This window comes from Chenopodium quinoa, unplaced genomic scaffold (genome assembly GCF_001683475.1).
Source record: "Chenopodium quinoa cultivar QQ74 unplaced genomic scaffold, ASM168347v1, whole genome shotgun sequence".
Lineage (NCBI taxonomy): Eukaryota > Viridiplantae > Streptophyta > Magnoliopsida > Caryophyllales > Amaranthaceae > Chenopodium > Chenopodium quinoa.
This window is the reverse complement of record NW_018742730.1, coordinates 1,931,712-1,946,402: the sequence shown is the minus strand read 5'-3', so window position 1 is coordinate 1,946,402 and position 14,691 is coordinate 1,931,712. Positions and strand designations below refer to the sequence as shown.

General features: G+C 35.1%; 1 protein-coding gene across 2 annotated transcripts; it reads left to right on the top strand.

Moving 5' to 3' along the window:
- The first annotated feature begins 9,332 nt into the window (after positions 1-9,332).
- Positions 9,333-13,831, top strand: LOC110723419. Of its 2 annotated transcripts, none has more exons than XM_021902775.1 (3): positions 9,333-9,704; positions 10,356-10,705; positions 12,832-13,831. In XM_021902775.1, exons 2-3 carry the CDS (start codon positions 10,356-10,358, stop codon positions 13,361-13,363), a joined length of 882 nt encoding a protein of 293 aa, XP_021758467.1. In that variant the 5' UTR covers positions 9,333-9,704; the 3' UTR covers positions 13,364-13,831. The 2 variants fall into 2 exon arrangements, with proteins under 2 accessions (XP_021758467.1, XP_021758466.1); XM_021902774.1 differs by having other exon boundaries at positions 10,335-10,705.
- Positions 13,832-14,691: the final 860 nt, after the last annotated feature.

Genomic DNA, 14,691 nt, shown 5'->3' with positions numbered 1-14,691 from the left:
TTTAATAATAACAAGGACGATAAATACATTTGGTTGCCCTTATATGCACTAATAAGTACACCCTTAATTCATAGAAAACTACCCTTAATCTATAGAATACTTCAGACAATAATAACCTACATAAATAGACCCCAATAACCAAAAGTACACCCTTAATTTAAAACTACCTCGTATAAGCATAATTTAACACTATCATTGCTTTAAATTAAACAAAAGAAACTTCAAAACCCTAATTAATATCCAAACCCAACATAGTCTAGAGCTATTCGCTTTCGTCATTTGACACATCGTCGTTTTCACTATCATCTTCGCTTTCGTCTTCTTGACTTGATGCAACATCACCGCCTTGTTCCCAATCTCAATCCTCATCTGATCTGATCCAGGTCACATATCCTTCATCTTCACCACTCCATTCATCCGCCGAAGTTGGCTCCCAACTGCTCTAAAAAAAAGTTCCTTGTCCATACCTTTCCAGCAAATTCCAACATTATTTTGTACTCATCTGGGTAGTCACTATTTTTGAAGGGATTGGCAGTGCAAAGATTAACATGGGCACTAGGGTCATAACAATTTTTTTGAAACATCATAGACTTAAATTGAACATATTTTTGCTCATGTCCCAAGCTGCTTAAGCGATATGTTTTAGAAAAATCATCATGAGAAAAGCCAACCCACTTCATAGTTAAGATGGGTCTTTCAAGGTGTTTTTTGGGGTCAAATAATTTCCTACCCAACACTAACAAACCCCAGACACTACGATCAATTTTGTTTTCTTCTATTTTTTCTTGTACCATGAGTAGCCAATCCTCCAATGGCATGAAGAACTCAAAGACCCTTCTAAGGAAACGATAAAAGCGGGGAAAATTAGAGCAATTAAGTAAAGTGCGTCTTAGGTGAGTTAGGTTAAAGCTAAAGCATGTCTTGCAATAATTTAGGAGGTAAAAAATGTAACAATAGGCCTCTTTCCTAAACTCTTTAGCCTTCCTGAGTGACATAAGTGTTAAGAACGGATACTTGGGATGACAAGTAATACCTGTCACGGCCCCAAACCCAAGGCGAGTTAAAGTACTTAGTTGGTGTCCTCGTAACATCAATTTTTGACATTGTAGAACATAATGAGTTCCAATTAGGCGCTTAACGTCATGTTGGCCTTTTTCATCCATTTGATTGAGTAAGTCCTCCAACTGTGCCATAGTCACCTCTTCTCTCCTTTGCCGAATTGTTTTCTTATGCACTCGTCTCGTCCCCTTACTTGCCATCTTAGAAGTAACCATGTCTTCCTATACCAAATAACATGAAAAATTAGTATAATATAAATTAATTTAACGACATTAAATTTATAAGATGATGGAAGTACTTAACAAAACACCATACTAAATTATACCTTTGGGGTGCACCCACATTATAGTGGTAAAACAAGGGAAATCAAACACTGTTTTTCTTACTTTTGAATACTAAAATATTTTCTATTATGATTTTTTTTTCTTGAGGAATTTCTGTTATGACTTTCTGCCTATTTACTAACCATTATATAGATGTGTTTGAGTATGAGTTATGAGTACTATGACCTACTTTTACTAGCATAAGGACTACTATCTCAACCACCTAATAAATGTATTAAGATTGAAAACAGTTTTACAAGCCTAATATTTTCTTTTGCCCAAACAATCTTCTCTTGCAATAAATCGAAAAACACAGAAATACATTTAACAACATGCACAAGATTTAATTCGTATGACTTTAGGTTACTTCACATTATTAGACTTACATTAAATATTAATAAACAATTGTAAGAGGAAAGTCCACTAAACTATAACTCTCACCTCACAATAGAAGTATAGTAAGAAAGTTATGATGGTTTATTTGATGTTATTTTTATAATGGCCAACTATAACACTTATCTCCAATTTATAATGAATGATTTATAGATGTACTTAATTATCGTTTAATAACTATAATCTTATTGAGGAATTTCTATTATGACTTTCTATGCCTATTTATTAACTATTATATAGATGTGTTTGAGTATGAGTTATGAGTACTATAACCTACTTTTACTAGCATAAGGACTACTATCTCAACCACCTAATAAATGTATTAAAATTGAAAACATTTCTACACGCCTAATATTTTCTTTTGCCCAAACAATCTTCTCTTGCAACAAATCGAAAAACACAAAAATATATTTAACAACATGCACAATATTTAATTCGTACGACTTTAGGTTACTTCACATTATTAGATTTATATTAAATATTAATAAACAATTATAAGAGGAAGTCCACTAAAGTATAACTCTCACCTCACAATAGAAGTATAGTAAGAAAGTTATGATGGGTTTGTTTGATGTTATTTTTATAATGGCCAACTATAACACTTATCTCCAATTTATAATGAATGATAAACGATCAGATAAGCACCCAGAATCATGTCAAATGAGACATAAATCATAATGAATATTATTTCCCGCATATTGACAGCATGTATATCTCCATATCCTGTAATATAACAACATTATTGATGTGTTGATGACATTCTAAAATCAATCATGAACACATATCTGAGTAGTTTTGTTGTAACATCTTTTTGTAAGTAGGTTCATACTACATTAATTTGCAGTAATTCACATTAAGTTTACGCTAAAAACACTCTTTATTTCTCCATGACCTGCCATAATCAATCAAAACTGTTGGCTAAGCTTTTTAGCATTATAAATGTAAATCAGATTTGACTTATCAGAACAAATCATTTATCATTACTCTTTTCACCTCAAAATAAATGATATTGTTGGATCCTTGGATTAGAAAATGCCTCTCATTTGCTTAGTAATCATTCTATAGTCTCTACTCGGCATTTCTTAGAGCACACAAGATATGATCAATTGTATGGCTTACGCTATCTAGCTAAGGCATACAAAATTTCTTACAGTATCAGGGCAAAGAAATATTTATATCATATTTTCATCTTATATACTAATATACATATATTTATATGTTTAAATCAAACTGAAATGCTGAACATTCGAGATAGAAACAGAACAACTCACCGACGATAGCCTTGGTAACAATGGAGAAGTATAAAGAGGTTGTATACCTCTTCCAAATATCGATTTCCCTAAAGTGGGAATAACTATAGTCTCCTAACGTCAAGCTACCAATCCATGTGTAACCTTCTTGGCTTTCAGGAATTGTAGTGGCTAGATAATAAAAGATGCAAGCTGCTGTATGTGTGCAATAGAGCTCAACAGTTTGAAGTTTTATAATCCTTGTAATAAGGTACTTGATCCTTATATCCTTCTCCATTTTCTGGAGGAAGAAAGCAATCTTGCGTACCCGACATAACCTGATCCACAACATGTATCTCACTAGTTCTTTTTTGTGAGATGCCTGCAAAGAAATAATGGAGTATATTAGTATATGAATCATGCATTTATACTATGGTTTTGATATACATATTTAATAACTTATGTAACATGCAATATAATACGAAATAGTACATAATAAATACATAGCTAGTACAAGAAGTCAAGAAGCAATGAAGTTTTGTGGCACACAGAGTCCCTACAGTAAATTGAGCTCTGAAGGAGATCAACTTTGAGGTGATCGAGCTATACGGTTGAAGAAACTGTGTCGAGTATTACCTTGTGAATAAGATCCCATGGGAAACAAGCTAAAAATAGAGGATGTTGATTTCAAGTAAGTAGGAAACTGTAGGGAATATTTCAAGCATTATCCCAAACTTGAACCCCACTGTGATCATACACTAAAGTACGGTGACGTCCAATGGGAAAGAAGATAGAGCATAAGAGTCGCCAACAAGTTTTAGGAACTTGTAAATCATTCACGAGATGAAGGTTACACCCCTTAACGATCCAGGAGATCGTCAACTCCAATAGGTCTAGAACCATGACTGGTAGTTCGGGGATGAAGGTACAAATCCAACCTAAAAGAGATTAAACCTGCCCTAATAATAGGCCTCTACTTTATTCTGATCGTATTCATGTGCGCTTTCTAACTAACATGCAATCAATAGGATTAAACCTAAACATGTTTAATCTGTGTTGGTTGGATATTAATGCACAAATAAAACTATTATTGGCGATCACTTGAATTATAATCAAATTAACCCTAAACAAGATTATTAATTATCTTATAAGCGTGATTACAAGTACAAATTCCCTTTAAACATGCATAAAAGGTGTGATCAAGCAATAACAATAAATATAATCAAGCAACATAACAATCAAAATAATAATTATAATCATCATAATTAATCATAACAATTATAAAAATAATCATGTTAAAGCATAATAGCAAGATCCTAGGCATGATACTAACAAGATTAATAACAAACTCTAGCATGTAACTAAGCAATAAAGATCAAAGCTTTAACCCTAACATGAATATTAGGAAGAAAATAGGAAGCATCGCAGGAAACACAATTGTCATATTTAATATTAGAAATTACCCTGAACATGATACTAGGAAGATCAAAACGCCCTAGCATGACACTAGCAATCAAAATAACAATCTAAGCATGATTTCTACATAATAACATCAATAAAAACCATTAAAGCACTCACTTGAATGCCTCGTACCTCTTTCTAATAACAAAATACAAACGTTAGTAACTTCAAGGAAAATAATAATTAAAACAATTAAATTAGATAATTGAAAGAGATTTGGGACCAAACCCTCAGAAATTAAAACCTTTCACGTTTAGGGCGAAGGCAACTTTGAATAATGCTAGGTGTATCTAGGTCATGTGAATGCGGAATTTTGTATGCAAAAGCAAGGTTTAGAAAAGAGAGAGAGAAGCTTTAGCTTAGAGAGAAAGTTGATGATTCTAGATTGGAGGTTCTAGATGAGAATTGATGAGAATTGGTGAATGAAAATGGAATTTTTAGAAGGCTATTTATAGAGAAAATCAGCCAAAAAGATAGAAAATCGAAATAGAGTTCTGATGCGCAAAAACAAGGTTAGCGCCAGGCGCTAATGACTGGTGTTTGGCGCTGATTAAAATTCTGACACGTTTTCTGAAATCAGATAGAAATTAACCGTACAGGAGGATAAAATCGTATTTTCCTCAAAAACGTTCTTTTATTCTGATTAAAACTCTAAAAAGTCAACAAAAGTCAATTTATCAATGTTAATTGAATTAGGAATGAAAAGAACTTTCTAGAAAAATCTAGAAGACTAAAACCATTCCTAATTGCATTAGGAATAATAAATCCATATTAGGCCCTCCCCTACATCATTGGGCCGCATATAAGGCTCAAACCGGGCCCAGTTTAGTAATTTGGCCATAACTTCCTCAATATTTATCGGAATTGGGCTTATAATATATCGTTGGAAAGCTCTTTTCAATCCCTATCCAACTATACTACTATTGGACCCATATAATGGACCAAAAAAACTGGAGTGACTGTTTTATTAAAATAGGTTTTCAAAAACAGAGAGAAAAGAAAAGAAATTAAAACTATCCGCAACACTAGACTTTCCACACTTGCACTTCATTCGATTACGATTCGATGTGAAAGGTACTCATCACCGGGTTTGGTTTTGGGGAGACATAAATGGGTGTCTACAGAAACGAAATTTGTACAAATTAAATCAGCAACAACTTACTTGTTTGTGTTTTTTTTTTTCGGAAATTTTATCAACAACTATCATTTAAATGATCACTTTTGAAAATAACTACCTCTAATTTTTTTTTTTTGAAAAAACTAACACAAAAACTTTGAGTAACACTATTATAACACTGGTAAGGAAAACAAAAACAAAAAAGAATATAGCACCTGAATGCAATAGAACGGCGTTTGTGGACCATATGATAAGTCTGTTTATCTCTGTATCCAACAAAGAATCTAAGAACAATGTCGACGAGGAAAACAACTTGTCCAACAATGTCCAAGACAAAGAGATTCTCTGGTAGTCCGCGGAAGAATCCAAACTCCATGGGTGTAAAGAAAGAAGAGTAGATCGCCCATAGTAGTATAAACTTGTCCCATGCTTTGTACCACCTGCATTTGCCATTATGGTGCGTTTTCCTTGTTTCAGTTTACCCTTTTTTTTTGTAACAAAGCATGTAGAACGACACTAGTGTGTGTGTTAAAGCACCATCACAACATTTTGCTGCTTGGATTTACAATGTAAAAATTAATTTTCAATCAGAATTTAACTCACAAATTGTACCATTTTGTGTTTCTAATGTAATTTTGTAATGGTTCTACTATCAAATGCCCTGCAACATAATGAATGTCTAACAGGCAAACTGTATTTCATAAAGTCTGTTTTATCTTTGTATCCTAAAATCAATAAGCAATACAATATATAGCTTCGATCACTGGGGTTACAAATTGAAAGTTCTTTACTTTATCTTTCAATGTGTAACACATAATACTTTTATAATCACACACTTGCAGTTAGGGCCGTGGAACAGGTGTGTAAAGAGCCCTATAATTACGAGGGGCCAAAAATTAGAAAGAGGCCAATTCTTAAAACGAAATAATAACACTTTACATGATGTGTAATTGGTATGTACTTGTTTATGTAATGTGCATGAGGTAGGAGTTTGAATCTCATTACAACAAAAAGGGAGTATAGCGTAGGAAGATGGAGAGAATATTATATTAGTGGATAATGGGGAGTATAGCCATTTTCACCTGTATATCATTGAGTGACACGTGTCATGCTCTAATTGGCTCATTGAGCGCTGAGCTTGCGGAAACGTGTTGCGGTGACATTGGTCCACATATAGAGGGTATTTTAACCCTAAACACAATACATTGCCAACTTTTTCCAACCCAAACATTAGTGATGAGAGGAGAAGTTAGATCAATTTCGAGACATACCCTTGCATACCTAGCTCTTGTTAAATGATCAGTTGCATAATCAACTCGGAGGGGGTTTCCTGCAAGCTTTGCAATGTCAAACAAAGCCTCTTTATCATAATACTCTATAAGTAATTCAGGGAAACAAATCCAAACCGTCATTCTATCAAATGGATTCATCGAAGGGCGAAAGTTTGGCTTCCATTTGGTGATCATCAAGTAATGATCTAAAATGAACCAAGGCCCTCCTAGGAGTGCCCTCTCATAATCATCTTGAATTGGAAAACGAAAAATATAAACATCTTTCCCAAGATCGATCACTTCCAAGGTTCCTTTAGGCCTCCAAATAGCCCTTACACGATGAGTAATGAACGAAGGACGGACTGAAATGCCCAAGCACTTACCCATCAAAGTTATCTTCCAGGGTTGCCTAAGCTTTTGAAGCGTGTCTTTATCAAAAGAGATAGCTTTAGTAGGGTCTGGAGGGGAAAAGACCTCATCTTCCCATGTAGAGGTTATGACAATCTTTCGGGCTTTAGAAAACCATTGTGATGAAGCTTGAACAACCTCTCTAAATTAAATGATTGCTTTTGAGAGGTAGTTGAGGAAGGAACTATAGAAATTGTATTTGTTATAACATCTTCAGTAGCCTTCATGACAGTATCACTGTCAAGGCTCTTAGCAGGAGTCTGATTTTCTCTCTCGCCTCTCCTCTTTTTTCCTCCTCTCATCTAGGGTTTCTCCAAAACCTTGGCCGTTTAGGCCGGAAATAGTCTAATTTCTTCGGAAATTGGACTATTTCCGACCCTTTTCCCTTAATTTTAATTAGTTTTACTATTTAGGTTTCAATAAATCTACACAAGTAGTTTAGTTTAGTTGTTTTTGTTAGTTTAGTTGTTTATTCTTGTTCGTTTAGGCTTTGTTTGTGAGCTAGGGTTTATAAAAAAGGAAAAATTGCGGAAAATAATACAACCTTTGGCCCGTTCTTTTTTAATAATACAACCTTTTGATTAATTCTTAATAATATAACCTTTTAGGGGTGTCAATTTTAAACAAGACATTACCTGTTGGTAACCTGTTTTTGAAGGTAACCGTGACACATGTCATTGTTTTATTGGTTTTTCAATATAATTAATAAATTAAATAATTATTATTATTAAAGAAATAAATAAAAAAAACAAACCACCCAACCACCACCACCCAGCCACCTCCTCTCCCCCCCCCAAACTTATGTGCCACCCTCGGGCCTCGACAGCGACGGTACATCCGCATCCTCACCGTCGGCCGACCACTTCCCCCTTAACCCCGACCTTCCCCTTTCCACTATCGCGACATCATCCAGGCCAAACCCTAACCTCCTTTCCTTCCCAACCACCACAAAACCACCCTAATCCACGCAACCGCCACCACAAAACCCCCCAAAACACCAAAAAAATCACCCATCCTCTTTCCCAGATCCCAATAACCACCTCCCTCCCCTTTCGTTGCTTGGAAATCGCCCCCTCCACTTCCCCTTTATCGAAAAAAAATCCCCACAGAGCCTTGCATTAGTGTGTCGTTCGCGTTGCGGTTAGGCTCGTGTGTCTAGGAAGGGATGAGAATCGGTGATTGCGGACTGTAGAGGTGCGAATTGGTGGCTGTTGTTTCGTGTGCTGCTGAAGGTGGGTTTAGGATTTGGGAAGATCTGGCTTAGGGTGCGGTAATTGTAGTTGGTGGATCAGGGTTAGTTTTCGATGGTGGTGGTTGATGAATCTGGGTTAGGGTTCGGTGATGGTGGCTTATTCGCGGCGGAGCTGGTCGCGGTAAGTTAGGGAAAGGGAAAGAAGTGGTACGACATGCGGGTGGTGGAGCTGGGCGCCAGCCGTACCGGGGGAGAGGAGGTGGCTCGAAGGTGGGAGATATGGTGGTTGGCTTGGTCGGGGAGAGGAGGGGGATGTGTGGGGGGCTTTTTTTTTTTTAATTTGCTAAAATAATATAAATTACAATTAATGTCTTAAGTAGGAATTAATTTAATTTTAAACACTTTTGTTAAAAACTGAAAATTAAAAATTATTTATTTTTTTAAAATTAATATTCAGACCAATTACATGACAACACGTGTCATGGATAACCGGTTTTAAAGGTTACAAGTTTTTTGTCTTGTTTAAAATTGACATCCCCAAAGGTTATATTATTAAGAATTAATCAAAAGGTTGTATTATTAAAAAAGAATGGGCCAAAGGTTGTATTATTTTCCACAATTTTTCTTATAAAAAAAGTTAATTTTTTTTGCCCTATTGTCAGTTCTTTGGTAAAGATTTGTTTGGGATCACAACGGTTGTCAAATTTTCAAATGCGTTTAGGCGAATCAGATGAGAATCATCCTTACGGCTGCAACAAATCGTTAGACTGTCGCTCCGAAAAGGATGTATTTTGCAGTGATGTGTGTGAGAGATGTACCACAGTGCAAGATCTTTTCAACGATTGTAGCTTTGATGAAGGAAACCCTAATTTGATTCAATTTTATGTATTTGTTAATTTAGATTTCATTTGTATATGCCGAATGACTTTTTATGTATGAATTGATTTGTTTCAAAAAAAAAAAAAAAAAGTATTTCATAATAATTTTAAAAAAATTCTATATTTGCAAAAACTTAAAAATTGGATCCGGCCCATTTATTTACTAGACAGATTTATATTTGGGGCGGGTCAGGGCTTTTAATGGGGCTCCAAGTCTCCAAGACTCCAACCCATTGAATTGTCCTAATTGTCAAGAAGAAAAAAAAAACAAAAAACCGGAGGATCAACGAAGCCTACCTCTCCTTCTCCTGCTCTACTCCCTCTTTCAGTTCTCCATTGAATACTTGTATCCCCTATTGAAGCAGCTTCTGCGGTAAGTTGTTGTTTCTAAATGTAATCATCGTATCAATTTCAAATTATGAGCCTAATTTGATAATTGAGTAAAACATCCCTAAAATTATGTGATTTTTCTAGCCTTATTTCATAATTAAATCAAATTTGGTTGCAGAACCTATAATGTTAGGATTGAACTATGTAATTAGACCTCTTCTACCTGGCTCAGGGACGGGCTTGGATGTGAAACGAAGTTTCTTGTATAAGTTTAGAGTTTTCTAGCATAATGAATCTCGTTAAATTAGCTTCATATATTTGAATTTTGCAATTTTTCAATATTTAAGAACCTTTTTGTTATTACTCTACATTTTAATTGGTCATTAGGAGGACTAAGCAAAACTAAATCTGATCCGTTGAAACATGATGGCTAATTTGGGCAGTGTCGTAGGGAGTAGAAATATTGATTGGAAAGAGGAAATCATAAGTTAGATTAGATTTAGTGGAGTAATCTGCCCTTTCATAGCTGGTTATGAAGTAAGCCTAAAGGATGATTTTAAATTTAATGTTCTATTTGGTGACCACTTGAAATATCCTGAGTATCAATAATTTGAACTTCCTGGAAATTATTATTCGATCACCACTTGAAATATCATTGTCTTTTTGTTTTCAGTCATATGCTGTTGTGATAAAGATGCAGTTGAAGTTATTTAGGGCGGAAAGTGGCACTAAGACAGTGTGGAGTTGGGATGAAATGAACTACGATGTATTGTTAAAGATAATGAAGAGAGTGCCATTGCCGGAGAGGCTTTGTGTAGCGTGTTACGTGAGCAAGACATGGTTGTCGGCAGTATTAGATTCAATGTCACCCCCTGGTGTCATCAATCTCAAACTCTTGGATTGCCCTAAGTTCCAACAAATGAACAATAGATATCTTGCTTTCTTGAAGCGTAGGCTGGATACTATGCCAGTTGACTCTTGCTCTGCATTTTATCATGGCGAAACCTTTCTTCAAGTATATAAGTATGGGTATATTGGTAAAAGGTAATTGTTGTATTTATTGTCAATTTTGTGAGATTTATTGTTTTATTCAAGAAATTATTGATTTATGTTAAACTTAGCTTTTTTTTTTTTTTTGAATAGCAAAAATATTTCATTAATTAAAAGTCATACGACATCTACAATAGAGATTCGACGTTAACAAATACATAAGATATTGAATCAAATAGAATTTTCCTTTATAAAAAATGCGGAGCATCTCCCGCTTATATCGCTGAAAATTACAGCCTTGTTGGAGAGACAATCTAAAGATCCTTTGTAGCCAGAGGATGTTTTCCTTCTGATTCATCTGTTCGTATTCGAAAACTTAATAACTTTTTCACCAACGAAATTTCACGACAATCCATTAGATCTGCTACCATGGATTCAAAACTAAGAAATTTCTCCCTCGAAAAGAAGAGATAAACCTTGTCTTTCAAAGGAGGTCGAAAAATCCTTGTCTTTCGAAGGAGATCGGAAACCCTTTCTTTCAAAGGAGAAAAGTTCCTCCCAAAAGGAGGAAGCATTATTATAAACCTAAAAAAACATTAAAGAAACAAGGATTGGGGATTTCCACCGATTAAAATCGATGGAAGCCCCTTCAAAATTCAACAATGGAGGCTAGGGTTTTGGAGAGAGAAAGGAGGTTTCACTTTTATTTGATAGATTTTATAGAAAATTATGTTAAACTTAGCTTGTTAATTAAAATCAATAATTTTTCATTACACTGTTTATTACAAATCACAATTGTTTAAATTAGTGAAAGTAATTTTTAATCGCTAAACTTCATGATTTAAAAATCTGTAAATTATTGGCTAAAATATGTTTTTAATCAATAAAATTCAATTTAGGCCTCATTTACTTCACATAATTTTGACTGATCTCAATGCTTTTCTTCTTGGGGTTACCAATTTTACTGATCAAAACTCATTATACTAATTTTATTGATTAAAGGAAAAATTGACAAGGATAATCACACCTTTTGCAAGTCTTCTCGAAATAATCTCACCTTTTAAAAATCTGGGATTAATATCACCTTTTCTATGAATCTTCTCAAAATGGACCCCTTTCATGTATGTCTTGCAACAGGTGAATTGGCCTATGTGGCACTTACCATTGCACAGTTTGTGGGTTTCTATATAACTTGGAATTGCTAAGCTATATAATTATCTTCTCCCCTGTCTTCCACCATAAGTGTGCTCCCCATTCTTCTCTTAATCCCTTTTTACCTTACTTAAATACACCCCATGCCAGAACTTCAATGTCTCATTCTCCATTTACAATAATAATCGCAACAACCAAGACTCAATTTTGTAGAAATGTAGAGCACTAATCGCAACAAGAAACTATCAACATTCAACAAACAAGTATCGACAATCACCTATTTAAACAAAAAAATAACAAAAAAAAAAGGGAAAACACAATTTCATATCCAAGCCACACATTTTCGAAAAATTGAAACAGTAATTCATAAAAAAAAATACCTTAAATATTGATGCTTAACATCCACCATTGTACTTTATGCGTAATCCCCACAAACCCAACAATTTATTTTTTTTGCCAATTTTCTGGTCTTTAATTAATGGAAGGGGAAAGAGTGAGTAATGGTGTTTCAGAAATGGGATGGTAGTTAGGATAATTAATTAATAAGGGAGGGAAAACAAAATAAAAGTCCACCTAATACCGCTTGACCAAGTACCCGGTAACAGGATCCATTTCGAGAAGATACATAGAAAAGGTGGGATTATTCACGGATTTTTGAAAGGTGGGACTATTTTGAGAAGACTTGACAAAGGTGAGATTATTCTTGTGAATTTTTCTTTGATTTAAACGGATTCATTTGGTAAATTTGAGAATTTCATTTTAAGAAGTTTAATATGGAATATTCATTAAACATAAGACTTAATCGGTAGAAACAATTCAAGCTGTAGTTTAAGCTTACTACAGCTTTGCTTTTGTAAAAATTAGTAATTACATGGAAGAAAAGCTACATCAAATCAGTTAAATTCAAGTGTAATTTAGAACCTGACTTGACTCGAGAACAAAATCTGACCCAAATGACCTGTTTGCTACCTCTACCTCAAATGCTATCTTTTATAGACAATACTTACATGTTTGTATGTACTTTGCAGGACACCTTCCATGCAGAAGTTGATAATACCCCGGGCAGTGCGGACGAATTTTACTTTTATTATGCTTGCTATGCAATACTGGAAGAAGCTGAAGAAAGTGCAGTGTCCTTCAGTATTAATAGCACAATTCCGAAGCGAAACTCTGCGGTTATTTGGCGCTGTGGATGATGATATTGCAACAATTATACGTGACAGATGTCCTCAACTAAAGCGACTGAGGCTCGACTATTGTGCTTTATCGATCAATGCATTGTCTATTATATTGGATGGCCACAAAGATTTGGAGTTATTGGATACTCGCCATAGTTTTCGTGTTCCTGACTGCAGGATATTGTTTAGTAGAGATACGGGGTCGCAATATTTAGAGTGGAATGAAGAGGAGATTCGGTGTAAGGCTGCTGGTGTTAAGGTGTACCTGAAATGCGCTCGAGACCGTTGTCGTAAGTGTGCTCCACCTAAGTGTGATATACTTCTCCGGAGCTGTTTTCCTGATCTCAAGCCTTTTAAATGTGATTATCGTGCTCCTCTTTAATCTTTTTTACTCTTATTTATTTGTATTTCATGCTTATATATTTTTTTTGGGGGGGGGGGGGGGAGGGGGTTGCAATTTTAGTTAACTATCTTAGGATAATTTCGCAACGACTTCAATCTTTTTGGATGGACTTGCTGAGTTATGTTAGAAAATAAGCAATTAAACGGAAGATACTTATCTCAATGTTGTGTAGACCAAATTGACAATTGCCGCGTCGTGGTGAACCACTGACCTAAAAGACGATTCTGCGCTATCCCGGTGCAGTAGACATCAAGCGGTCGCCCTCCAGGATAAGCACGGCGCCGGAATCTGTGTGCACTCACAAACCCAACTGGAACTCAGAATACTTGCCCAAAAACCAAAGGAGTATTTTTTAAAGAGAAGATCGAAGAGAATATTTCTGATTTTTGTATATCTCAATTTGAACTTGGGAATGGAAAATATATAGCAATAGATGAAGAAAGTGGCAGCAACATCAAAGGGAAAAGGCTGCAACAATTAAGAGGAGTTACTCCTTTTTAATGGGATAATTAAGGAGCCATAACAACCGTCATTGATGAGCATAACTCCCATACTAAAGACATTGTCAATAACTTAATTCAAATGAATAGACCATGAATATTGTAATAGATACAATATTCTAATTAATAACAATAAACCGTCAATAATAATGGGTATTAAGAGATATATAAGATGTCCATAACCCACTTACCGCTTCTCAAACAAGTAGTACAAAACTACTCCAAAGAATAAACGACATAAAGCTTTGGTAAATTATCAAAGTGGGACTATCTCTTTTATTTCCTCTCACCTTTCTTTGTATTTCACTCAAGAACTTCCAACAATCCCCCACGGGTTCGAAGATGTGAAAAGAAAGAAAGAAAATTGGTTTTGGGCAAAACAAAACAATTGCATAAGTGTCAATGTCTCGCGACTTGAATTAACACATAGTGGACATCAAGTTATAATCCCTCACCTACCAAGTGACCTTCGTCTTGAACTTAATAGGGAGTTAGGGACTCGTCACTTTGAGCCACACAATTGAGCATGTATAATATTCTGAAATTTCGCGAATAAAGGTGTCGCATTATACTGGCCATACGTCCAACCTGGATGCTCATAGGTGCTCTAGAGTATAAGCCCACGAAATACTCATAGGAAGCGGCCACACTTCCACACCTAAGTAGGTGAACTCCATCAAGTGTGAGCTACAACACACCTCCAAAAATATGGATATGGGTTCATTAAGAGCCGTATGTTCAACCTCCTTCTCATTTGTAGCTAAGCACAAACAAACATCTAGAGATGGACAGATAAAAATGTGCTTC